Source organism: Aristolochia californica, unplaced genomic scaffold, assembly GCF_029961685.1.
Source record: "Aristolochia californica isolate CCGP_79_NKW_82.1479 unplaced genomic scaffold, dmAriCali1.0.hap1 SCAF_4, whole genome shotgun sequence".
Classification (NCBI taxonomy): domain Eukaryota; kingdom Viridiplantae; phylum Streptophyta; class Magnoliopsida; order Piperales; family Aristolochiaceae; genus Aristolochia; species Aristolochia californica.
This window is the reverse complement of record NW_027182103.1, coordinates 45,937,921-45,962,357: the sequence shown is the minus strand read 5'-3', so window position 1 is coordinate 45,962,357 and position 24,437 is coordinate 45,937,921. Positions and strand designations below refer to the sequence as shown.

The 24,437-nt window shown below is 36.7% G+C and overlaps 4 protein-coding genes and 1 long non-coding RNA gene across 10 annotated transcripts; 2 read left to right on the top strand and 3 right to left on the bottom strand.

Annotated features, from left to right (window-relative positions):
* Positions 1-292: 292 nt before the first annotated feature.
* On the top strand, positions 293-969 carry LOC137962139 (uncharacterized). The gene is made up of 3 exons (XR_011115109.1): positions 293-453; positions 632-685; positions 807-969. It is a non-coding gene; the product is annotated as an uncharacterized lncRNA (long non-coding RNA).
* A 1,098-nt stretch (positions 970-2,067) lies between these two features.
* LOC137962138 (17.8 kDa class I heat shock protein-like) lies at positions 2,068-2,715 on the bottom strand. The gene has a single exon (XM_068808862.1). It carries the CDS (start codon positions 2,677-2,679, stop codon positions 2,221-2,223), a length of 459 nt encoding a protein of 152 aa, XP_068664963.1. The 5' UTR covers positions 2,680-2,715; the 3' UTR covers positions 2,068-2,220.
* Positions 2,716-3,286: 571 nt separating this feature from the next.
* On the bottom strand, positions 3,287-8,192 carry LOC137962137 (inosine triphosphate pyrophosphatase). Its single transcript, XM_068808861.1, has 8 exons — positions 7,987-8,192; positions 7,171-7,235; positions 6,442-6,505; positions 6,351-6,360; positions 6,126-6,157; positions 5,919-6,031; positions 3,833-3,909; positions 3,287-3,756 (listed from the first exon to the last, which is right to left on the bottom strand). The coding sequence occupies exons 1-8, from the start codon at positions 8,105-8,107 to the stop codon at positions 3,645-3,647; spliced, it is 594 nt and encodes a 197-aa protein (XP_068664962.1). The 5' UTR covers positions 8,108-8,192; the 3' UTR covers positions 3,287-3,644.
* A 1,139-nt stretch (positions 8,193-9,331) lies between these two features.
* LOC137962420 (WEB family protein At5g55860-like) lies at positions 9,332-18,528 on the top strand. Its single transcript, XM_068809274.1, has 3 exons — positions 9,332-9,594; positions 14,562-14,776; positions 16,478-18,528. The coding sequence occupies exons 2-3, from the start codon at positions 14,582-14,584 to the stop codon at positions 18,233-18,235; spliced, it is 1,953 nt and encodes a 650-aa protein (XP_068665375.1). The 5' UTR covers positions 9,332-9,594; positions 14,562-14,581; the 3' UTR covers positions 18,236-18,528.
* A 342-nt stretch (positions 18,529-18,870) lies between these two features.
* On the bottom strand, positions 18,871-24,437 carry LOC137963705 (protein NOI4-like). 6 transcript variants are annotated; one of them, XR_011115233.1, is made up of 4 exons: positions 23,038-23,084; positions 22,855-22,952; positions 19,963-20,154; positions 18,871-19,303 (listed from the first exon to the last, which is right to left on the bottom strand). XR_011115233.1 is itself a non-coding variant. In XM_068810874.1 (4 exons), the coding sequence occupies exons 1-4, from the start codon at positions 24,362-24,364 to the stop codon at positions 19,259-19,261; spliced, it is 438 nt and encodes a 145-aa protein (XP_068666975.1). In that variant the 5' UTR covers positions 24,365-24,437; the 3' UTR covers positions 18,871-19,258. The 6 variants fall into 6 exon arrangements, 1 of the variants encoding a protein (XP_068666975.1); XR_011115234.1 differs by lacking the exon at positions 23,038-23,084 and adding an exon at positions 20,259-20,423 and having other exon boundaries at positions 22,855-23,020; XM_068810874.1 differs by lacking the exons at positions 22,855-22,952; positions 23,038-23,084 and adding exons at positions 23,103-23,151; positions 24,213-24,437.

Below are 24,437 nucleotides of genomic sequence, written 5' to 3'. Positions count from 1 at the left end.
TTATGTTTATCGGTTTTTACCCATTTTATTTATAAGATTTTCAGCGGGTTAACTTGAACCCGACCTGAACCGAAGGGTACAGGGTCGGGCTACAGTTTACATTTTACACTTTTTTATTACTAATTTTAAATTAACCTGAACCGACCCGAACCTGACCCTTTGCGATCACTCTCACCGTGTAAATCTTCTTTATCAGTTCTGTTTGACGGTTCTGATTCACAACGATCGGACTCCCCGCAGTCCACAAAATGCTTGAGCCTCATATGTGCAACAGTTACAGGCTCTCCCTCTCTCTCGTTACATAGGAAATAGAGAATGGCTACCTTTGTTTCGCAGTGGAACGTCCCCTTGCAGTTACAACACTCCGTGGATCCCGTCGCCTTTCTGTCCCCTTCTCCGGCAAGTTTAAGAGACCCCTGGTTGTCGTTGCCGCGCAGTCTAACATTTTTAAAGGTTCAGTCTTCCTTCAGTGGACATTTTTGCATTTTGCCTCTTAGTCTCTTACTGACACGGAGCATTCAGTTAGAAGTGCAGATCGGCTCCTGTTTTTCTGTTTACATATAAATTATAACAGTGGCTCTATTTATATATGCTCACTTCCACGATTTTCTGCTCTGAATTAGTATTTCAGACTGTGTTGAAAGTTGGGAAGGATGGAATTGAAGCGGCAACCGATGTAATACCTGTACGTTACTTCTTTTATTGTGGTCATTTAGCGAACTTGATGATGTTGAAATCCAATGAAGAAATTTGTCTTCGTGAACACACGAATGACTTTTCAAATATTGTGTGATGTTTTATTGCAGGATCCGGTGCTAAGACCCATTGCAAGAGCTGGTGTGACTGTTGCCTTTTCGTACTGAAATCGGTCCTGTCTACTGCATTCTTCGTACTGGTACGTAGTCCTAGGAGTGAAGTAAGCTATCAAATAGAAGCACTATTTGTAATTTAGATAAATATTTCGTAGGAAATACATTACCCACTTCTTATCTCTAGATTAGTTTTGCAATGGTTTCCTTGTTCTTGTCATATACATTTGGTGCCCTTGAGGTTAAAGAATGTTATATTATCTGTTCTCATGAGATTTAAGGTGGAATAATTGGAAATATGGCAATTAGCCTACTTATTCATGGATGGAAATGCAAAATCCGTAGAAGGAGATCCTCTACTGCACCCCCCTCCATTCCCCGCAGACATGAGAAATCACTTCTTTCATACCATTCAAGTAGCTTTGTCAGTTTGCATTACATTTCTAGCTATTTATTGTATTTCTAGTTTTTGTTTGTAACTTCTTTTGTTTGTTTCTCAATGTTTTTACCAGTTGTAGTCTTCTGAACTAAAATGATCCTCAGTTCATTTAGATTTTGATGGGTATGCTATCTCCACCACTCTGCTTTGACTCATGCACCTGTCCTTGAGTTTTTGAAGTCATACAAGAGTAAGGAGAAGAAGAGTCTAAGGTTCAATGTATTTAGGAGTTCGAGTGGACGTTTCTTATTAGTTTCTAAATTGCTTTCTTATTTGCCTTATTACCTTATGCTCTGGTTTTCCATTAACTCTACATGTCTTTTTTCTTTTTAACTGGTTTCCAAAAACTTTACCCAATCTAATCACTCCAATCTGCATCACAAGGTAAATTGAGCATCGAGTACGAGATGGCGTGTCATGTAGAAAAATCTATGCTAATCCTGTACTTTCTGTTGTTTCTATCATTTGCTGCCTCTTGTGTACTGAATCGTGTCCTTTATCAAAATAAAAAAAGGGAAAGAAAAAGAAAAAAATCTTCTCAATTTTCTGTGCCAGGCGAACTAGAGAATCCTTTATGTCTTAGGATTTGAACTTGATAGAGACTCTGTGCAGAATTGAACAAATTATATTGTTGTTGCTAGTGCTAGTGCCGGAAAAAAGTTGGAACTGGTTCCAGTGAGAACACAGAGACAACAGCAGATTCAAGTTGTAGAGACTGCAAGACTTGGGGCTTCCTCAATTTGGAGTGTTGTACTTCCTTGTAATTTTCTCTTTATTATTGCAGAGTTGAAGCAGAATTTTGTAAACTAGTGATCCATTTAAACCATCTCACAAACGATTACAATATTCTGAAGCACATTCTCATACACATTATTCTTACAATATTGTGATGCACAGCCTGACAGAGTCTTTTCTCTTCATGTCCATCCTGTTGTTTGTGGAAGCTTTATTAGAGTTATCGTTTTAAGAGTTTCAGCCAGAAAATTCAACAGCTTTAGTCTCTGGTTTCTTTTCTTCGTCTTTGGGCACAGTGACAGTTAAAACCCCGTTCTCCATTGCAGCTTTGACCTGATCGACCTTGATATTCTCTGGCAACCTGAACCGCCTCAAGAACTTGCCGCTGCTCCTCTCGATGCGGTGATACTTGTCATTCTTCTCTTCTTTCTCGTTGCTTCTCTCCCCACTGATCTGAAGCACTCTGCCCTCCTCGACCTCAACTTTCACATCCTCCTTTTTCAGTCCTGGAAGGTCTGCAATGAAGAGATGGGCTTCAGGGGTCTCCTTCCAATCGATTTTGGCATTGACAAAGGCAGTGGCTTGATTCGCTTGGCTTGATCCCAATGACAGCGTCTGGAAAGGGTCCCATATGTTGAGCGAGAACGGGTCGAAAAGGTCAGATCGTTGGCCAAAGGAGCTTGGGATGATCGACATTGGCTTAATGCAGACACCGTAAACAAAACTTGATAGGATTTGTGAATTCGACTGACGCTAGTGAAAGAGCGGAAATATTTATAGACGCGATGTGGGCAGTCTCTTTTTCGAGCTTTTGGTTCGAGGAGGTTCTGCATGTTTCCAGAGAAAAGATATTCTTCGTTATCTAAAACTCGACTTTTCCGGCAAGTCATTGTCTGGAAGAGACGAGAAAACGGAAGAACTTTGATTTCACACGATTAGTGAAAGAACTATTTATCCTTTTCCCCTTTTTCTGCCAAATGATCAACAATCTTCATCTTCTCAAGATATGACCCTCAAATAGCAGTAAATTCATCGATGGTTCTTCACCTTATTACCTTCATAATTCGGATAATCCTAGTGTGGTTCTCGTTTCCTGCTTGTTGACTATGAAAAACTACTCCTCACGATCTCGTGCCATAATAGCAAGCTTGGGCACATTAACAGTCACATCGCTAAATCAAGCATGAATTCAACTTAGTTAAATGCATGGGAGACAAGTACCTCAATGATAAACTTGTGGATCTTTAATTCACTTGACAAAATCCTATAGGAGACATCACCTATATAGAAAATACGAAAATGATTTGAATGAACGTTTTTCTCCAGAGAATACATCAAATAAACAGGCATAAGCCTTTTGAGGTCAAAAGGTTTCCGTTGCGTCCTACAAGATTCCAACTTGTACTCGTGGTACAATAATAGTCTTAGTAAAGGCAAGTGAAATCCGATCAATTTTTACAGGACTAGTCCCCAAACATTTGGGATAGTCTGGTATCAAATTTTAGGGATGGATCCCCTACCAGTTTGTAAATCATAATGTGCAATCTGCTCATATGTTAGACTGCCTTACTTTTACGGTGCCGAAAACAGGAAATCAGGATTTGCATTCAGCGGACAAAAACCTGTCTATGTCAGTGAGTACAACCTCTATATGGAATATTTCAGCCGGCCTGAAAGGTATAATCAGCTACTGCAAAGTGTGCTTTCACCAAAGCAAGAGCCCTGGAGCGGTGGGATATCTTGTTCTTTTCTTCCTTGGGCATCTCTGCATATCTATACAATCATGGAGAACAAATGCATCAGTTACAAATCCAGCTCTGTGAAAATATTAGATTGTAAGAAGACTTACGTCTGTTGGTACCCATCAGGCTCAAAAATGGGATCCCAACCAAAATCTGCAGGCCCTCTTGGTGGAACAATCTTACCCTAGAAAAACCAGAAAATACCAAAATATCAGTTGCAAGTGCTGTCCTATAGCGTGAACTAATACAATAGTGAGTGGTGTTACAAAAAACTTTTGAAGACAGGAATAAACAAATATTGTCAGTATGATGAAAATTAGTATTCAATTGGTTCATCCTTGAGTATGTTGTTGTTATCATTAAACCTAATGATATTCCCAATGCTAAAGTTGCATAATATTCTCCGAAAATAGCTAGCCCAAGTAGAGAAGAAGCCTTATTCTAACTAATAAACATAACCTGTTCCCAATTGCAAACCAATGTGAGATTATTCTCCCATATAAATCAACTCTCACTCCCGGACAACTAGCCTAGTTAATGGAGCACATGTACAACTATCGACCAGTGGACTTTCTTACCCACCAACAACCAATAACTTGTAGCACCACCAATTGCAAGATAGTTTTGTCTCACATTCCCCAAATTTGCCAGTTTAGGATTATTAGGAGGAACTCAACTATGATCTGCAAATCATGTTCCAATCAACCCTCCAAGCCAGAGAACAATAGTATGAATCAAAATGTTTTGAACAGAAAATGGTAATAATGGTTCAAAAGAAATATCAGATGCCAATGGGTACACAATTGAACTTCCAAAATATGCAGGGATTAGGAGTATTTTTTGTTTTGAATATTGATCAGCTGCGTATTGAAAAGGCAGATTTCATTAAATAAATAGCTAAACTTTTTTTATTAGAAATAAGTAACTAACATGAAAAAATGTACCAAAGAACTTACTAGAATTACTGGGATAACACCACTCAGAGTGAGAAAAAAGGTATTTTTGCGACATGCTTAAAGTAAGAAAAATATGTTTTAAGTATTCATATGCTCACATAGCAAGCTAAAATTTGTCTGAATTTAACAATCACTTACAGCTTCAAAATTTAGTGGTCTGACAAGCCCAGAGGCTTGAACCTAGTTAACACAAGGGTTCTATATGAACTCAAGTTCATGTAAGTCAGATGGACCCATTATCTACTTCAGTCATTCGATTAGATCTAATTAGTAGAATTTATTTCTTCTTGGTACACATTTTCTTCCTTTATATTCATGATTGATGTCAATTTAAGATTTTTTCCATTCTTTTCATAACCGAATGATCAAATTGTGATAATGGCATGAAACTCATGTTATAGAGTTTTTGTTATTCGTTTTTTTTCCCTGAAAGTTACGTTATAGAATAAAAGGCAATTCCATATATTTCATAGAAATTTAGAATAAAAACATTGGGAGAACCCAAGGTTGGCTGTGCTTGCACCAATCAGCAAATTCAGTGGCAATTTTTGGCAAAAGGTGGAATTGCATGTCCACAGTTTGTTGTTTTCAGGGGTTCTCACCTATAATTGGCCGGTAGTTGTTTCTATGTTGTTCTAATAGATTGTTTCTTTTTTGGCTTTTCTGCAATTAGATCTATTCTGGTTTTTAATCCATGTATTTTTGTTGATCTTTTAATAAAAAAATTGCAACATTAAATTTTAAAAATAAATAAATAAAAAGGTTGGGAAAACCAAAGGTTGGCTGCACTTGAGGTAGCCTTGTTTCTCTTGTATTGATAATTTCAAACATAAAACTGAAGCAAATAACAATTTCCCCCCCTTTTTTTTATGATGAATAACAATTTCCCTTTGAACTCTTAATTTACTCATTAGAAGATTACACAAGCCGAAACTAATTGAGTTGCACACTAATTGACTGTCACCAAACAAGAAGAATACATGCATCACTTTCTGTCCATTAAATTTTAGAAGTAAGAATCAATTGAAGTAGACACTACTGCTTAAAAATATTACAATGACATAAACCACAGTGCATCACCAATTAATTACTGGTTCCCATAATAACCAATTGTACCCCAAAGGGTGCTGAGTGTTGTTTCTCTCTATTCACAAAGTTTGACTTGCTAAAAAGAGCTAGACATGCAAAAAAACAAAATTGCACAAAAACTAAATATTCAGGTCAGAAATAAATATACCTTTGTCTTGCCGACAAATGTAACTGGTTCCTCGTTTGATCCAAGAGCAAGAGAAAATATACACATAGCATAAGCTGATTTGTCTTCATAAGCCTTCAATAGATTGTTCAGACCTGCAAAGGCAGGTGGAAGCCCCAGATGGTAGTTTAACCTACTATATATATCAAAAGAAACATTAAACAGAACACAACTTGTAGACTGAAATACCTTCATGGCCAATTTTCTGCAGAAACCATTTTCTGAACAGCAGAATGGTCATATATGTAGCAATCAGAAAACAAAAAAAACAGGCATTTCAGGAATAAATGCAGTAGTATATTTCAGTTAATAAGGAAAAACAACGACTGAATGGAACCCAGCTTTAAAAATGGGTTAACATATAAAACAAAGAAAACTTCACCTTGACGGGAATTATAGGAATTAATAACTTACATGTAGGGACCTGCAAAAAAGTTAGAAATTAAAAAATGCAAACTAAATGTTATATACTAAACTGAAAAAAATAAAGAGAAATGGAGAAAACCTGGAAGACCATTGAGGGCATTGAAACAGAGGCAGGTGTCTTCAACAAGCACTGGTCCATTAACCTACCACAAGAGAAAACTCAAAATTCAAAGTTACCCAGAAAAAAAGAAGTAGAAGTCTTTGTAATATTCATTTGGAAACCAGCAACAATTGTAGCAGAAAAAAAACGCATCATAGGGCAGCTAATTGATGTGGCATAAAAGTAACAACTTGATTTAGTACAGAAAGTATAATTATTCAGAACCAAACAACTCCTGAAAAGCAAACCACAGATGAAAGATAGACACAAGATAGACACAAATCTCACAGGTTGAACCATCACCCCTTTTTTAAAAGAAATTACAATCATATCACTTTTGTTGTCAGAAATTTGATAAGATGGACAATATGACACTTGTTTTTTAAAAAATAATTGGTAACACAGATAGCCCAAGTACCTTTTACATCCAGGATACTTGAAAATCACAAAAACCCTCATGCTGCATTTGAGCCGAAGGCCCAGTCCATAAAATTTAACATCTGTTATAAAAAAATATTTCAAATCCATAGATGTCTTTCTTAGGGTGATACCGGTTTGCCAGAGCAGGTTACAAAGTGAACAAGTCGTGTATTTGCCTTCAGCAAAATTATTTTGCAGTCAAACTCAGCCAATGAACGCTACAGTATAAGAGTCAAATCTACTTGGTAACAAGCACTAAGTTCCACCAAAATGCTGAGCACAGAATACCTCCTTTGCAGCCAATCGAGCTTTTTCCTTAGAAATCTCCTCTGGCTCTCCCTGCAGTTCTGGCACTGAAAAGTCATGGCCATGCAAAAAAGGAATATCATCTATTGTTCGAATCAAAAGAATGAGAAAAAAAAAAAGAAGTTGCATGGATTTATAGTTAGATTTAATAAAGATAAAGAACAATGAGAAAAGTTATAATAGAAGAAACTTTTTTCTCACCATGTGAAATTATTAATCGTAAATTCAAATTGCAGCGTCACTCTTTTCTTGTTAGCGAGTGGATGCTCAGACATTTCAAAAGCCACTTATGGAATTAGAAAAAAAATTAAAAGGACGAAAAGATTAAGCAGTTAGAAAATATCAACTGACAACAAACGGTTTTAACATTTTTTAACCTTTTTTAAAAAAATTCAGACGGAGCACACAGTTATTGGGTTTTCATTGGCTTCAGTAGACCAATGATTAACAGATAAACATCTCAGGAGAAAACATTCATCAATAATACAAGAGATTTGAACAGAAATTCTTCTAAATCACAGAGCAGGAGAACTATAACAGTTCGAATTCCTGAACCGCAAACAGCTTGGTCATATTTAACTAGTTTGAGGAATTTAAAGGAAACCAGTGAAATTTGCAAACTTAAGGGAAAAAAAAAAATGATTGTTCTAAACAGGGAACAGCTTCTGAAACCAAGTACCATCATCGTCAGTACTGAATAGCAAAAGAAAAAGATACAAACAAAATAATATCTTGTTAGTATTAGTTTTTAAATGACCTAGAATTTATGAAACCAAAAGGTGAGAAGAAGAGCCTTACACTCTAGTTTAAGAGACTGGAAAGGGATAGAGTTGCCTAAAATAGCTCGAACCTCCTCCAGCTTCTTCGCATTCCCCGTCACGAATGTCACCGGACGCAACAGAAGCGAGCCAGACGCCATTACTTGGCAGGCCACAGCCCTTTCCACGATCCAAACCGCGAGAGCAGAACAAAAAATGACAGCACTGCAAAACGAAAGAGAACAGACCTATGACATTCGACCAAAGACTAAAGCCATCGATTCGATTCGATTGGGACCCGTACCGGGCCGTAAACCGGCATCGGGCTTATTCGACTGCTCGACCATGGTCGAAGCACCAAGTGCAGTTAACTCGTGTGAAGCGTCTGACCATGTTAGCTAGCAAATTTTATTCTTTTTCCTTTATTTTTATTATTGACTCCCTGATTTCGAAATTAACTATATATATCCACCCTCCAAATAATAACCTTGTTAAAAATTTGAAACCCAACGGATTGAAAGGGAAGAGACTCCGGTATTCTCAAATTTTTATCCGACTTTTTCGATGAGCCGGTTCATAGTAAGACATTTGAAGAAGTACTTCAAAAATTTTAGAACAAGGTCTTCCTTGACACTATCATCCTTCAATACCATAGCTGATCATGAAATTGTAATCCATAATTACATGTTCCTCAAGAAAAAAAGGGTATGTTTTGGTGGACAATCTAGAAATAACAAATCGATAATTACAAGAAATTCTGTTTGTTATTACGAATTACAGGACAACAGTCATATGGCTTGAATTGTCACCCTCATAGAGCACACCTGGATCACATGAGATACTGTAGTTTCTTTAATTGCGAGATGTCTCATCCTTTATCAGCAATTTTCTCATCTTTAAGCTTCAGAATCAGAGCAATACGATCGTGTGGGCACGGTGCTACCATATCAGTCAACGGCAACAAGTTCAGACAGTTTGAATCGTGAGGAAGGACGAGAGCTTCCCATATTGGATTTTAAAGTGGTTGTCTTTGCCACAGACAACTTCTCCCTTGCAAATAAACTCGGAGGAGGTGGTTTTGGTCCTGTTTACAAGGTACCAATTTCTTCAACTACAATGCCATGGCAGAATTAATGAGTAACATGTTCGATAAAAATTCTGCTAATTAAATTGGTCATCTTCAGGGGATTTTGCCGGGTAGACAGGAGGTAGCGGTTAAGAGGCTTTCATTTGATAGAGATTCGGATGTCAAAACCAACTCATCCAGACCAAGTCATCCCGCATGATTTTTACTGCTCACGGTCTTACAGCGAGGAAAAAGAAAAAACAAATTAAGAAATGCGGGTGTTTCGAAAAACTAATCGTGAGATTAGAGAGGTAATGTTGGCGTGTCATCGAAACGGTCAAAAACCTGACCTGGTTCCTCTCTACGTCTCTGTTCAATAAACTCGTTGAAACCCATTTCCAAACTTTCAAAACCTCCTCCACCTCTCGCTCTCTCCTCTCCCCCAGGAAAACCGATTTTTCTGTTTTCCGCAGAATTTCTTACTTTTGTTTTTTTTTTTGGTTTGAGCAGATCTTTTGATTCTTCTTCCTAGAGGCCGTCAACCTGTTATTCTTTCCTTCGTGGAATCCCAGTGGCTTTCGGGTATGTTATTCTTCCGTGCGATTCTGTCTTCAATCTTATATTTACGATGGTTTGTTTAGCGACTGCAAAATCCGAAACAATTTTTCTTTTATAAAGGAGGATCAGGATTTTCGTTTGTAAAAGGAGGAGATTTTTGCTGCCGTTGATCAATGATAAAAATAAAAAAACCTTCAGCATAGTCCACTTTGTATTTTGTCTTGCTAATGATGATGATATTTGGTATTCTGTTTGAAAAACAGAGAGTCAGTCAGTTATATTCTTGCTTTTATAGGCATTATTTAACAGTTTCAAATGAATATAAATGGTATGATTGGGTTGTATACTTTTTAAAAATATGTGTGTAAAAATGTCATAGAATATGAAAACTTGCTAGTTCTTCTTTTTGGATAATTTAATTTCCTTGATAGGAACATCTATGAATCTGAATAAGATCAATGGAAGATTGTCCAGTAATTAAACCAGCAACATAATTGACTATATCTGACATTTTTTAAAGAAGGTGAAGCCCATTATTTGGCCAGATATTACTCTAAGAGCAATCTGGGTCCCTGAAGCAGTCTTGGTATCATTTGCAACCACGAGGAGCTCATTCTCCTACTTTCTTGTGTCTTCTTGGTGAGGTGTACTTAACCATTGTGAAGTTAATGCTGTACTTCAGGGTCTCATTCTCTTTTATAAGAGTTTCTCTCTTCTCTTAATCGCTGAGGGAGGCTCTCTTGTGGGTAGGAGATCACCTTATTCCCCTGAAGATTCAACTGAAATTTTCTTTGTATTGTGGATCTGTTTTCGTCTTTACAGATTTATTGGGAGCAATTTTCCCATGTTCAGTCAACTTGATTGTGGATTCTTTTGCAATGGATGGGGCCTCCTTAACAGTTTGTGTGAATGTCACCCCTGATATTTAATCCCTTGTACTTCTTTTCACATTTTGCCTCTGTTTTACTGTTTTTCTTCTAGGTGTTTGAGCCCTCCTTTTGCTGTTTTGATTTGCATAATAAAATTTCACATGCTTTAAAAAAACTTAGGTCAGGTATTACTAAAATTCATATCCTGTCCATTCCATCATCATCATCAGAGGCTTTCCTAATTTATATTCTTCCATATCGATCAGTCTGCTATATCATTTGCTACTTCCACCACTTGAAGAACTTTATGAGAAAATCTAGTAAATTGTTTTTGCACATATTTTCATGTGGGCCATTAACCAAAAAAAGGAAAAAGAATCTTTTCAAAGATTTTCTGGGTTCTTTGAAATAGGGGGAGTTTCTTACGTATTTATTACAATTTAAGGGGAAGGTTCTTTTTTCTTTCGTTAATGTCATTATTTCTCTTTTTATTAAGGTTCTGGTAATATTATGATGGAGGAGGCTTTTCTACTCTTTGAAAAGACCTAGCAAGATCTTTTAGTTACAAGATCGAGGTTGTGGGCTTGGAATTGTCTAAGTTTTGAAAACTGGCTTATTAGTGACAAGATCGAGCAAGTTAGTTTAAGATCGGCGAATGTGATTGTGTCCTCCATTTACATTCTGTCTTCAGAGATGCTAGCAAGGAATAGTCTTGGTAGCATACAAGTAGAAGACCTGGAGTTTGTTCAACTTAACTATGTTTTGTAATAAAGCCTCAATATTTCTTCTTTCTTGCAGCTATTGAGTAAGGCTCATAGTTTCTCATATGTCTGGGTTTGGGATTAGCTTTAGAAAATTATGAACATGAGTAGCTGTTAAGATTAGGTGCTTTATAAGTGGATCAGTCAACTAGTAGAGTGATAAGGAAGCTTACCAACGTTCCTGGCATCTTTTTTCAGTTGTACTGTGGGATAATGTTGCATTCTTGTTGATTTTGGCGGGAAATGCTTCAATCAATGTGTTGTCTTGGTATCCTCTCAAAAGAAAATTCTGTTGGCTTGGTTTGGGTGTCTGTTGTGTTGATTGCTTGTTCTTTGTCTTTTACGCTTGCCTTCAGAATTTGTATTATCTGGCTTCTAACATCTTTTAGGTGAGGAAATGAGGTTTTGAGATAGTTTGGGCTTAGTTTTACATAATTTATTTTTTTTCTTGGATTTAAATTAGCTCACTTCACAAATTGTTTTGCATAAATGACGGTGCCTCTTTGGTTTGCTGTTTGTAATGGTTGTGCACGTTGAAGAAAATACACTAGAGTGCTTTTCTTGTTGATAGTTGACTTTTCATCACCTTTTAATGTTGTTCTGTATCTTTTGTAACTCAGAGGAAAAATGGTAGGGAGTTATTGTGTTTGGAATTGGAATTCTTTGACTTACATTCTGTTAAACAAGGGAATTGGAATCGATGTAGCCCAGGAAAGTAGTAGACTTGTTCTTTCCCGGTGCTTCTGTGATTCCAATTCAAATATAAGAAATAGACTTCGGCTTCTCTCTGTTGTCTCCTTTTACCTGTCATCCCACTCTGGCCGCTGCATCACCATTCCATGCATGAGGCTTCTGTCAATCAAGTCTGGCTTTAAAGACTATTGGCAGCCAGTCTTCTCCTTCTCTTTATTCTCCTTGACTCTGGTAGCCATATCCAGCAGTTCTTTCTACATAGCGAACTAGTGGGAATGTAGCACCCATCAGCCAGGTTCTACCAACCATTGATGTTCAGTGTACGTGGCTGTGGGCCAGCAGCTGTGCCTGGCTAGCTTATGTTGTCTAAAAGCTAGATTTTTAGTGGGGATGAATTCAACAAAAAAGGAACAAGAACAAACAGAAAAGAAGAAGATAAAATCTGAGCTAAAGGTGCTCTGAAATTTTATTAATTTTAATCTGAGTTAAACTCTGCTGAAGTTACACTTGTCTCTTAAACCTCTTATTGTTGATGACATCCTAGTTTACTGACACAAAACTTTCTTATGACTGACTATCTAATTAAAATTCAACTTGGACTTTCTAAACTAGCCACAGGAAGAATCTCATTTACGAGTTAGGAATAGAATTATTAACTTTACGCTTTCTTAAGGCAAATAACTACTACAAAGGAAACCAAAGCTTACTAACAATAGGCTTTCCCAAATATAACTATCTCAAACAAAGACAATTGCCGAGTTGAAGCAGGATGGTTGCTTATTTTCCAAGAACAGGCAGATACGGAAGTATGATTTCTGAGCTGCTGTCTTCCCTTTGAATGAACTTCCTTATAAAAATTATCTTCAATATCCTCTACATCTCCATCTCTGATTTTGAGGCTTATGTAGTCAACTAGTGGCATCATTAGTAACGTAATTCTTTTTCCTGCTTCTCTCTTTCTCTACAATTCTCCTTTCTCTGAGCAGGAAATTCTAGAGAATGCTTGAAATTCTCTGGAAATACACACACATTCACATGTTAGAAATATATTTTGTATGAAATGAACTCCAGTATATATTTTTTTGTAAACTTTTCAATATTTTATTGTTATAAAATCCTCTTTGTTGAGAATTTTTTTTATCCAAGTAATAGGTTTCTGGATATTATTGAGAAACATTTTTGGCATGCTTACCATGACTACGGTTTGATGCCAATGCATATCTATGATTCTGGGTGTTGATGGCTGAGGCTAACACTTACCATGAACTAGTCGCACTGAGTAGGCTTGGCTGGTCATTAGTCTCTATGATACAGTATCAACTGATTAAGTCTCTTTGCATGTTACTTTATCCAATTCAATTTGAAAATTGCATGAATTTGTTAACTGCCAATTGTGTGGTGTTTAATTGAGGCATAGAAACAATAGACTTGCATCAGATTTGGGTTAAAATCCGAATCAATTTGAGATTGCATAGAGTTAAATTTTTGCTGGGAAAGTGTGTTATGCTGCATTTTCATCTTATTTGTCCCAGATTTAGCTCTCTTAACCATGGAAGTTGTCAGACTTCTTGTTTTGATCACCTTTCAATTGTTTGCATTCATCCTTCCTTGCACCTTAGTTCTATACATGTGAAGCTGTACGGTGTCTCTTTAAGTTCTACCTGGCTTAAGTTAGCCTATTGATTCAATTGATGGTATCTTAAAGGCCAAGTAGCTAGATAACTGCCTTAAAATTTACAAATGGACTTGATGAAAATATAGAATAACTAGAGAATTATAAAGAATTCATTATGTGCTATATCTTGTAACTTTGTTTGAAAAAGTTGGAAAAAAAAGTTCCTATTCTGTATTGAATGACAAAGAACCCTGGGCACAGAGCAGCTAATGAAAAGAATACATGGAAGTCATAGAGATTCTGGTGAAGGAAAAAGATGAGAACATAACTGAAGTACAACTTTGAGCCACTTATCAATCATTTAAGCAGGCAGATACATATCCCCTGATATGTGATTGTTATCAGGTATTTCAATACTTTTAACTAATTTAGGGGACCATGATTCTTATTACCATCATAAATGCACAGTGAAAAGGAGTTCCATGTGCATATTAGAAGATGCATTTAACAACTTATGAAGTAGTTAATTTCATCAGTGTCACCTATCAACTCCAGCAGATAATAGTTAATCAAAACTGCTTCACGGTGTGTTGATGGTGTCGCTGAAGGATTAAAACGGGCTATTAAGTTCTTCTTTCCTTTCTAGTTGAGGGGGAAAAATCTAGAAATTGAATGAAAATTTAGGAATGGTATATTGGGATTCCAGGAGCACAGGAAATAAGGATTAAGGATCCTGTCAAGTGTCACAAGTCAGGTGTCTGAGTTTTAAATTAATGGATCCATCCCTAGTTGGATGTTTCAGTCTTAACACTGGATCACTTCTTCTTTGTTATACTGGTTGACCTAGTGTCTGTTTTCCTGCTGTCTGTGCAGTTGGATCAAACTGGTTTAAATGGTCAGAGTGGTCCCTGTTTTAAAAATCGATGGGACTCCTGGCGTGTTGCAGTATCTTGATTCTTTGTCCCTGTTACTACTAGATGCAATATTAATCGTTGACTGGATTTTGGTGACCTATGTTATGAGTTAACTTAATCTGCCTGATGTTTTATACAGGTTGGGCCAAGAATCCCACTATGGGAGTAAAAACTCACCAAATTTCTACTGATTCTCCAAGAAAGAATTCCACTGATTCTCCGAGACGAGAAGTGGGGGAAATAGACACTAGAGCACCATTCCAATCTGTTAAAGCTGCTCGTAGCCTTTTTGGTGAAGGAGTATCAGCTGCTGAGAAGCCTTTCTTGAAGAAGTCTAATGCTCCTTCTAATGAGGTATTTCTTATAATGAAATGTTATTATGATAATTTGCTCTTTGTACTTCAGATGACTGATGGGAATTTTTTACTATAGTCAAATTGTGTGAATAGCAATGTTTTAAAAAATTCTAAGAAATTATTCATATTGAAAATGCAGAAGATAAAAACAAATCTGGGGATTCGTAAGGGTTTTGAAAATTATTTATTTATTTATATTAAGTGAGGTTATGAAAAGCTTGATAATTTTAAGTTGTTTAAGAGAAGGTTAGACTTGTATTTTGACCTTTGAAAACTTGTATGTTAAGAGAAGGGAAACCAATGAAAGTTGAAAGGGTTTAAGAAAGGTGTAAATAGTATATGTTGTGAATTATTTATGACACTTAACATATACAATGGGCCACTGTGCTTGCATTACCTTCTAGGCTTTTTACCTGTTTGGTGGTGGGGTAACTTAACTTAAATTGGCTGCTCATGGTCTGGAACACATTTTTTTTCTTTTTTGTTTTTTTATGTAAAGTCTGGAACACATTATCTCTCACCTCTTTAGGCAGCGAATTTCCATTACTTCATGTGGGATTGTTTCACTGCCATTTTTGTTGGATATTATCCCTTTTAAAATTGTTTTGATATATACCTTTGAAACCTGCTAGACCAAAATCTTACATGAAGAACCTACCATGGTGGGGATGCTAGTATGTCCATTGGGTCCCATTAGATCCACCAATTATAGTTGAAATTAATTTTATTTTATATTTCTTGATTTTACTGGATTTGATCAGATAGTGATCTTATCTATTTTGAATTTTAAATTTCAATTTTAATTTTAATTTTAATTTATATTTTCTGATTTTAATGGATTTGATCAGATAGTGATCTTATCTATTTTGAATTTTGAATCTTAAATTTAGTTATTTATAGGCTATAACATGATGTTGAATTCAGCTTTGATAACTAATTTTTGAAATCTCCCTGTTTCGAGTCTCTCCCTCTCTACCCCCGCCTCCTCCCTTTTCTTCTTCTTCTTCCCCTTCTTCTTCTTTCTTCTCTATTCTTCTTCTTCTAAATTATTTTTCTTCATTCTCCTATTTCTCGTTCCCAATTCTTCTTCTGTATCTCTGTATTTTCTTCATTTATCTTTTATATTACAGCAATTAACCGATATCTGATACGACAATTAAAATTTACACTTAATCACGTTTTTGTTCTGCATCATACCATGTGGTCACCCAGCCAAAGGTTCAATAGATAAATATTTGTTTTAAATTTATTTCTGCTGAATGATCTTTCTGCATGTCTCTTTGATCAATAATGATAAATTAGAGAGTAAAAAACTTAACTTATTGTCTGTTGATTTCTCCTGTTAAATAATTTATAAGCTGCTTGCTTTAGTGCATGTTTTTTTCCAGTATTCAAATATTTTAATTTCAATAAAGTGACTTTTTTCTAGAAATGCACGAATGCTAACTTTTGATATAATTGGCTGGAGTACACTCGGTGCTTCGATCCATTGAAAACTAGTTTCTCATGGATACCAAAATGTACATGTTCATTTTTTAGGTTTTGTTTTTTTGGTTGAATAAAACATACATGTTTTGACAAAATGTTATATTGGTCCATGACCCTGGAAAGTTTCCAACCCCACCCACCCATATAACAGGTATTAGTTTTCACTGTTTTACTATTTGTAAGTACTAACTTTTCATTTGGATTGTGACAGAAAGTATTTGTGAAGGAGACGGAACTTCACTTGGCACTAAAAGAGCTAAATAGGTTCAAAGACCAGCTGAAGAATGCTGAGATTACTAGAACTCAAGCATCAGCTGAGCTTGAAAAGGCCAAGAGAACAGTTGAGGAACTGATTCAGAAGCTGAAAACTGTGACTGAGTCAAAGGAATCAGCTCTAGAAGCCACAGAAGCTGCAAAAAATGAGACCAAACAACTTGAAGAAAGGAACTCTGTGGTTGAAAAAGATGATGATGCATGGAAGCATGAACTGGACAATGTCAGAGAACAGTATGCTGCGGCTATTTCAGAACTTGATGTTGCGAAGCAAGAACTCAGGAAAATCCGGCAGGATTTTGATGCTAGCATTTCTGCAAAAGTTTCTGCTTACAAACAAGCCGAAGGTGCTGAGCTGGCTGCTGCTGCCAATATGGATAAAGCCAGTGAGCTGTCCAAGGAGATTGCTTTGGTTCAGGATTCGCTTGCACATGTGAAACTTGCCTGCTTGCAGGCACAACAGGAGCAAGCCAGGATTCTCTCGGAGAAGGATGTTCAAAAGAAGACATCTAAACTTGCACTGGAAGAAATACACAAGAAATTGGACTCATTAAAGAAAGAGTTTGATCTGGAGGTGGCAAAGAGCCTTGAGGAGAAGTTTACTGAAACAACTGCTGAGATTGGAGTTGTGGAGCAAGAGTTAGAAAAAGTGAAACTTTTCGACTTGGAAACTGTGAATACTGTTCGAGGAGAGCTTGATGATGCTAAAGAGACACTACAGAAAGTTGCGGAAGAAAAAAGTACACTTAGGAACCTTGTGGAGTCCCTTGAGCAGGAGATTGAGAGTGTGAAGAAGGAACATTCAGAAATGAAGGAGAAGGAAGCTGAGGCTGAATCAGTTGCTGGTGAGCTTCATGCGAGACTCAGGAAAACCAAGTCTGAGCTGGAGGCAGCCACTGCTGCAGAAGCTAAAGTTAGGGGAGCATCTGAGGAATTAATGTCAACGCTGCAACAGCTCTCTCTAGAGTGTCAAAATGCCAAGAAGGAAGCAGAAAAAATGAAGAAAGAGGTCGATGAGCTGAATAGAGATGCAGAAGCAGCTCGTGTGTCTCTGGCTGAAACAGAGAAGCAGCTAGAGGTTGCTTTGAGAGAGGCTGATGCTGCCAAGGCTACTGAAGCAATAGCCTTAGATCAGATCAAAATTTTATCAGAGAAAACAAATGCATCTAGGGCATCAACTTCCGAATTTTCTGCCCAGATTACGATTTCTAAAGATGAGCATGAGACTTTAAGTCAGAAAGTTGATGAGTCCAACTCGTTGGCTGAAATGAAAGTTGCTGCTGCCTTGGCACAGGTGGAAGCTGTTAGGGCGAGTGAGAATGAAGCTTTGAAGAGGTTGGAGGCGATACAGAAAGTGATTGAAGAGACAGAGGCAGCAACAGCGGAGGCCTTGAGGAGGGCAGAGATGGCAGAAGCAGCGAAGAGAGCTGTGGAAGGGGAGCTTCGAAGATGGCGTGAAAGAGACCAGAAGAAAGCGGTTGATACCGCAGCTCGAATTCTGGCAGAGAGTGAGAAGTCTATAGAGGCCGAGAAGATGAATCCAGCTGCAACGAATGCTGGGAGCCATAAGGAGGTGGAGAAGACATCTGGCTCCAAGAAGTCGCTTTTACCAAACCTGAGTGGCATCTTTCAGAGGAGAAAAAGCCAATTTGATGGAAGCTCACCATCTTATCTTCCTGGGGAAAAACCAGTATGACCATCCGATTCTGTACCCATACAATTGTAATTTGCATGTTTAATTGTATGGAAGGAGAGCACTTTATGTAGGCTGGGTTTGTGTACAGTGTTTTGAGCAGTGCAATCTTGTTTTTCGCCCATCTTTTCTGTCGTTTTTCTTCTGATGCATATGAACTTGGAAAAACTGCTTTTGAGTTCCCGCATTAGCATCTCTGAGTTGAAGCATCATCTGGATTCCCTACTTGCTTGATGTACATTTGCTAAGCTAGCCTTCACGTCAGCCTGTATAAATTTGCTCTTATTCATGTTGAAGAGGCGAGTTGAAAACTAGTGGTTACCTCAAAAGAAAGGTCTCTCTCTATCTCTCTCTTATGGGAATCTCCTACTTTCGCAAAAAGCATTAACGAATTTACAGACCTCAAATCAGGCCTTGCACATTTTTCTTTGGCAGAAAGCGTTGTGCTTGGGTTTTAGAATAACCAGGAGAAGAATTTCCAGGTCCCCTGACTCTGTTATATATAAGACTTGAGCACTGACGTTGAATTAAAATGCATTACGTCACTAAATGCGACCCACCAGTTACATAATAATATTGAATACGATCTTGGGCACTGGCAAGTGCCTTTGAATGTCTAAAATCTACAGAGAGATTAATTTCAGCAGCCAAAAAGGTAATAATACAAGTTTGCCATGTAGCATTTCTGACTCTTCTCTGGAAGTTTAGAACAGAAAAAAAAAAACAAAAAATCCAATTCGAATATTGTACTAGATAACATATGTCATTAACAAACTTGAGTAGCTTGATAATCAAGGGAAGGGTGGCGAGAAAGAAAAGGGAAACAAAACTCGAATCTTGTATAAATACAGAAAAAATCACAAATATATTTGTTTTCTCTCACCCTCCCCAAATCCCAACATTCCCTCATCAGCAACCCATCTTCGCCACAGCTTTCCCTATAAATAACTAGGCTTCTGACCTTCAGTGCAAATACAGCGAAAGCCTCTCATATCCTTCTACTGAGGCTTTATGCAGGAGCCTTTCTCAGGATTCTGCAGTACCAGCTTGCATGCAACAGAACCACTTTTTCTGCAACCAAAACCAAAGCAATATTACGAATAACAACTGATGATACTCCAAAGGACTGACATCACTCTGCAATGCTAGTAAGAACTAGAAGTGAGACTAGGAAGAGGACAAGGATCAACAGAAGAAAAAAAAAAAAAAACAGCACTTGGAATGAAAACTAATTTACAAACGAGCTTGATTGCAAGATAAATTAGCGATCCAAAGTTATAAGACTATGTGCAGCGATCTCTGACCTTTGCCTATCAACGCATTAAACAACATCAAATAAAAACAATTGCCAGTACAGTGAGGTCCAGATCAAAACAAAAAATATAAATCTTCAGAACACATCTGAAGCAACAACGCCAACAAATAACGCCAACAAATAAAATAAAAAAAAGGGCTTACAACATGAAATATTTGTATTTATAAATTTTAAAAAGCAAACACAAAATCGTAAACATCTAGAAATGGATCAGAAGGAAAAAGGTAAACAGGACACTTTCTTCAATCAATCCATGAAGTCAGCAAGGTCTAATTGTTACAAATAGGATGTTGGATCAGGTTAAAAACTGACCTGCCAATTCCTCAGATTCGATGCATGTCTTAAAAAGATTGATGATAAGACCTTCGTAATTTTATGTTGATGTTCAAAGGAGAACACACACTTGAGCACTTACTGAATTAGTCTTGGTTGCATTAGCCCCTTGTTTAGAGGTTGAGTCATCCTTTCCAGGTGAGTCAGATCCTGGGCCATTGCCACCCGTCTTCTTCTCATTTCTAGCTTTGTTGAATATGGCAGTGAATCCTTCAGCAGATGCAGTGTCATTGACATCCCATTCACCAAACTTTGGTAGCGGCTGACCTTTGTCCTGTGCGCATGCAAAATATGAAAAAAATAGCAATAGGTCAGCCAGGGTATGTTGAGGTCAGATGCAGGGTAAATAAGATGTAAAAAAAGGTTGGTATATCCAACCCGAAGTGTTCCACTACTGCTCAAAGGCTCTTTGATAAAACTATGTCAAAACAGATTCACATCAAAGTCTGTTATCAACTAGACAGGAGATAATCGATCTGGACACAAACTTTTGGAGTAAAAAGCAGAAATAGCCACCATAAATTCAGTCTCCAATCTCACAAGCTGTATTCAGAAAAGAAAGTGAAATTAGTTTAAACATGTCAGTCCCGTTTGCTGCCCAACTGAGTCAGACCTATAGAAAATAAAGGAAGGCTGTAGTGTTCAGAAAAGTAACTGAACACAGTTTAAACATTTCAGTCCCATTTGCTGCCCAACTAAGTCGCTTATAGAGGATATAGGAAGGTTGTCCACTAGGAATCCACGCTCATTTTGCTGAAAGTCTACTAACTTTAATCTTACTCCCAGATGATATTGTAGTTAAAAAATTCCTTAGTTTCTTACTATAAGAAATGATTTTCAAGCTCTCCTCCTAATATTCAATCAGCAGCAGTGATCAGTCCTAGAAGATGCTTCATCAAACCACAACTGAAAGGTAGTACAAAGAGCATAAAACAGTTGATAAATGCTCCCCAACTAACAGATGACTGCTCTCAAAACAAAACCCTTCTCTGCAAATAAACTTCCCTGATTCTTTTTCTTTTTTAAAACATCTGGAATGAAACTTACCTCATTGAGATTACATCATCTTTTTTTTAATAAAGATTACATCATTTCTCATCAATGTTGAATCGAAAAATCTGTCTCCTGCTATTTTTCTGTTAGTGATCCACTGATTCATTCCCTTTCTTTATATAATTTCTTCGTGCAATGAAAAAATTACATTTCAACATTCAGAACAAATAGAATGGTAATTAAAACTGCCTTTCCTCTCATAAATAGAAGATTCATAACCAAGATCACAACAGGCAACAACATTCAGAACTCAGAACAATTCAAATAGATGTAAGGACACAATCAAAGAAGTAAAAAATGAAGAAAAATATCTTTAACTTAACTACTTTATATATTTGGTTTTCCTTTTTTTTTTTTTCCATCATTTTGCAAAAGCAAGAGGAGTAACATGTCCTGCCTGGATGCACTAACAGCAAAAAATTTCAACAATCAATTGCATGAATCACTTATTAGCCTGTATTGCTTCTAAAAGTTACGAAAAACAGTAATATTAAATTTCCCACAATACCAACCAATACAGATGGTCGTGCTCAGACTAATAGTTTCATAGAACCAAAAAAAAAATTCAAAGCCACACAGTTGTTCTCCATAGAAAAACAACACTAAGGAACCTTCTCACAAGCTCAGATTCTCTCATCTGTGCAAATAGTGTATCAAAAATAGTAATCATGGACATGATTGGTGATATGCGCAACAGAAGGGAGCTCAAAATATAAAAGATAGACCACCCCAAGCAACACAAGGGAAGCCATCAATTGCATAATCAAACAGGCCCCTTAACTAACTGATGGAAAGCAAGCTCCTAGTATTACACATAATATAGCTGGCCAATTAGCTACAATTATTTTTTTAACTTTGAAGCAGCAGCAGGATTCCACAAGTCCATGATGCAAAAAATTGAAAGAGAAATTTGCTACCAAAATAGACATAAGTAATGCATCAACTTGTACAACAATCTCCATCACAATTTTGCTTCATTTTTTAAGTTCCTTCAGTATTATGAATGTCCATGGTTAGTTAATGTATGAATTAGTCCATGAGTCAGTCAAGCAGGCAATTAGGAAGTATGGAGGCATTCTGTTTAAATATAAACACAAATCCCTCTATAATGGATTTAGTTACTCCAATCCCTCTTTTGTTTAATGTCACGTATCTGATATTGGGTTTGAAGAATCCATACAAAAGTCAAGGAAAAAATAGAGCTAATATTGCAGTTCAGAATTATTGAGAAACAAAATAAGACTGGACCTACAAATTGACCTCAGAAAGGATCTTCAGAATCATCCAAAATAATTTTCCACAGAAAAAATTAAGAACTCAAATAACTTTATATACAGTATAACAAGATTGTGTACTATACTACAAGGAGAGCCCTCAAAGCATCCCCCAACAGATTCTCACACAGAAACTTGACAAAAGTAGGACACTGACTTCTCTAGGAACTATAATTAAAATAGCTTATACACTCTACCAAGCAAATAGAAATTAATTTCAAACTTTTGTAGACTATTTAACCTAAAATAAGAAAGTTCAACAATAAAAAGAGATCAGAAAAAAATGGGAAAATCCTAAGTTATAAGAACAGTTGCATTAATTCAGAAACTGCTAATTAAAAAAATTCTAATTCAAAAAAAAAAAAAGAAACAGGAAATAACTAACAAAAGACAACTAGATATACAGTATACAAAAACTAGTTATATAGGGAAAAACGGATGCAAGCACCAAGCCTAAATAAATCAAAGGAGATCAACTAAAATATTTTAAGAAGTAGACCGATGAAGACCAAATGCCAGTACAATGGACCAAGCTGGCAGTCAAGGAAACAAAAGCCAAGGCAGAATACTTCTTTTCTTTCTAGGAATAGGCAGAGCATATCGATAGGTGCCAGAAGATGAGATTCTTTCTGCTTCTATTCTATCACCTTTTCACCCTAACTGATGTCTACACGTGAAATTGAATAAGAGGAACACAATGAAGCCCTTTTCGTTGCTATCCTTTTCTTCCCCAATGCATAAATGCCTAAAAAATCAACAGAAAAAAAAATAAAATTTAACAGTCCAATGAACAGCTGCATAAAACTGCAACAAATAGGCAGGAATACTACTCTTCAGCAGCTCAAATCCAACAGTTTGTTGAGAACAGGGAGTAAAGGGGCCATAGGTTGAATACATGACAGCAAAGTGCATGATGGTTCACAGTACACAAGAAGCTATAATACCTGCAAGGTCATAAATCACAACAGATATCACAAGAAAATATCAAGAAAGAGTTGTCTTCAAGAAAACAATTTTCAGATGTAATAAGCAAAAGTACACCACGTCAAGAATATTAACTAGCTTAAACAACTCAAAAAGAAATAAATGCAAGAATGATAATTTATGAGAACTATGCTTTCCCCAACATTTGGAACTTATCATAGAGGTCAGCCATCGGTGATGATATAACTCTTTTCCTACAAGAGCTGTTCACAGAAGGAACACTGTGCATCTTATTAGAACATGTAGCGTTGTATAAACTACAGTTTGGAAGTAAGATTTCTAAGTTGTAAATAAGAAAGAAACTCCAACATCTGGACTAAATAAGCACATTTGCAGAAGCGTCAAGTAAAAAACATACTAAAAAAACTAAGAAGAGGATAATAAATCACAAATACCACAAAACACTAAACAGATAACATAGTCACTAAGGGCGTACTGAAAGCATGGTCCACTATGACAGAATTAATACGAATGACGAAACCACAAACATAACAAAAGAAGTCTCTTGAAGACATACAACCTTATTAAAATTATCGACAAAGTAAGATAGGTAAAGCTCCCTCACGAATGTAGTGAATTGAGAAAGAAAATACTTTCAAATTAACAGCTAAGCAACTCATTTACCAACTCTAATGAATTATAACCAGCAAAGGAATCAATTCAATTCGTTCGAATCACAAAGTAATTAAAATTGTCAGAACAAATATTACCAAAGATACAAAGGTTGCACAGAAAACAAACTATCGTACCCCCCCGCAAACGCCAGCATACAGCAATAAAAAAAAGAAAAAAAAAAGAAAAAAAGGAAAACGGAGCAAATAAACAGATAAGTAAAATCTCCAGAAACCCTTCCATCAATCGTCACACAACACACAGGAAAAACAACGAACAGAAAATTCAATCCAGAACACATAATATCACGACGAAACCAAATGCATCAGAATTTGAATAAAAAATTCCAACTGGCCCAAACAAATGAATCAACAGAAATGCAGGGAGAAATTAGAGAAGCGAATCATACCGACATGAATTCCGATAGAGAGAAAAAATCACTAAGACGGCGATGAATACTCCTCTTAAAGCGCTCCCAGGAAATGAAGAGAGGGAGAAAAAAGGAGAGACATTTATACTGTCCCGAGTCTCGGATGGAGGGCGTACACCGGAGCTCAGCATTTCGATTAAAATGGCCCAAGTGAGCAGCGCCGTTATATTAGACAGTCACAGATGCAACTGAAGTCTCCGTTAA

What these genes read in the sequence shown, in the direction of transcription:
- LOC137962138 (XM_068808862.1), bottom strand. Translation starts at nt 2,679, where the DNA reads ATGTCGATCATCCCAAGCTCCTTTGGCCAACGATCTGACCTTTTCGAC.
- LOC137962137 (XM_068808861.1), bottom strand. Translation starts at nt 8,107, where the DNA reads ATGGCGTCTGGCTCGCTTCTGTTGCGTCCGGTGACATTCGTGACGGGG. An exon ending in CCAGTCTCTTAAACTAGAGT is followed by an intron (nt 7,236 to 7,986) that starts GTAAGGCTCTTC and finishes ATGACTTTTCAG; the next exon opens with TGCCAGAACTGCAGGGAGAG. An exon ending in CATTTGTCGGCAAGACAAAG is followed by an intron (nt 3,910 to 5,918) that starts GTATATTTATTT and finishes TGGTTTTTCTAG; the next exon opens with GGTAAGATTGTTCCACCAAG.
- LOC137962420 (XM_068809274.1), top strand. Translation starts at nt 14,582, where the DNA reads ATGGGAGTAAAAACTCACCAAATTTCTACTGATTCTCCAAGAAAGAAT. An exon ending in CTAATGCTCCTTCTAATGAG is followed by an intron (nt 14,777 to 16,477) that starts GTATTTCTTATA and finishes GGATTGTGACAG; the next exon opens with AAAGTATTTGTGAAGGAGAC.
- LOC137963705 (XM_068810874.1), bottom strand. Translation starts at nt 24,364, where the DNA reads ATGCTGAGCTCCGGTGTACGCCCTCCATCCGAGACTCGGGACAGTATA. An exon ending in ATCATGCACTTTGCTGTCAT is followed by an intron (nt 20,155 to 23,102) that starts GTATTCAACCTA and finishes GCATGCGCACAG; the next exon opens with GACAAAGGTCAGCCGCTACC. An exon ending in ATGCAACCAAGACTAATTCA is followed by an intron (nt 19,304 to 19,962) that starts GTAAGTGCTCAA and finishes TTTTGGTTGCAG; the next exon opens with AAAAAGTGGTTCTGTTGCAT.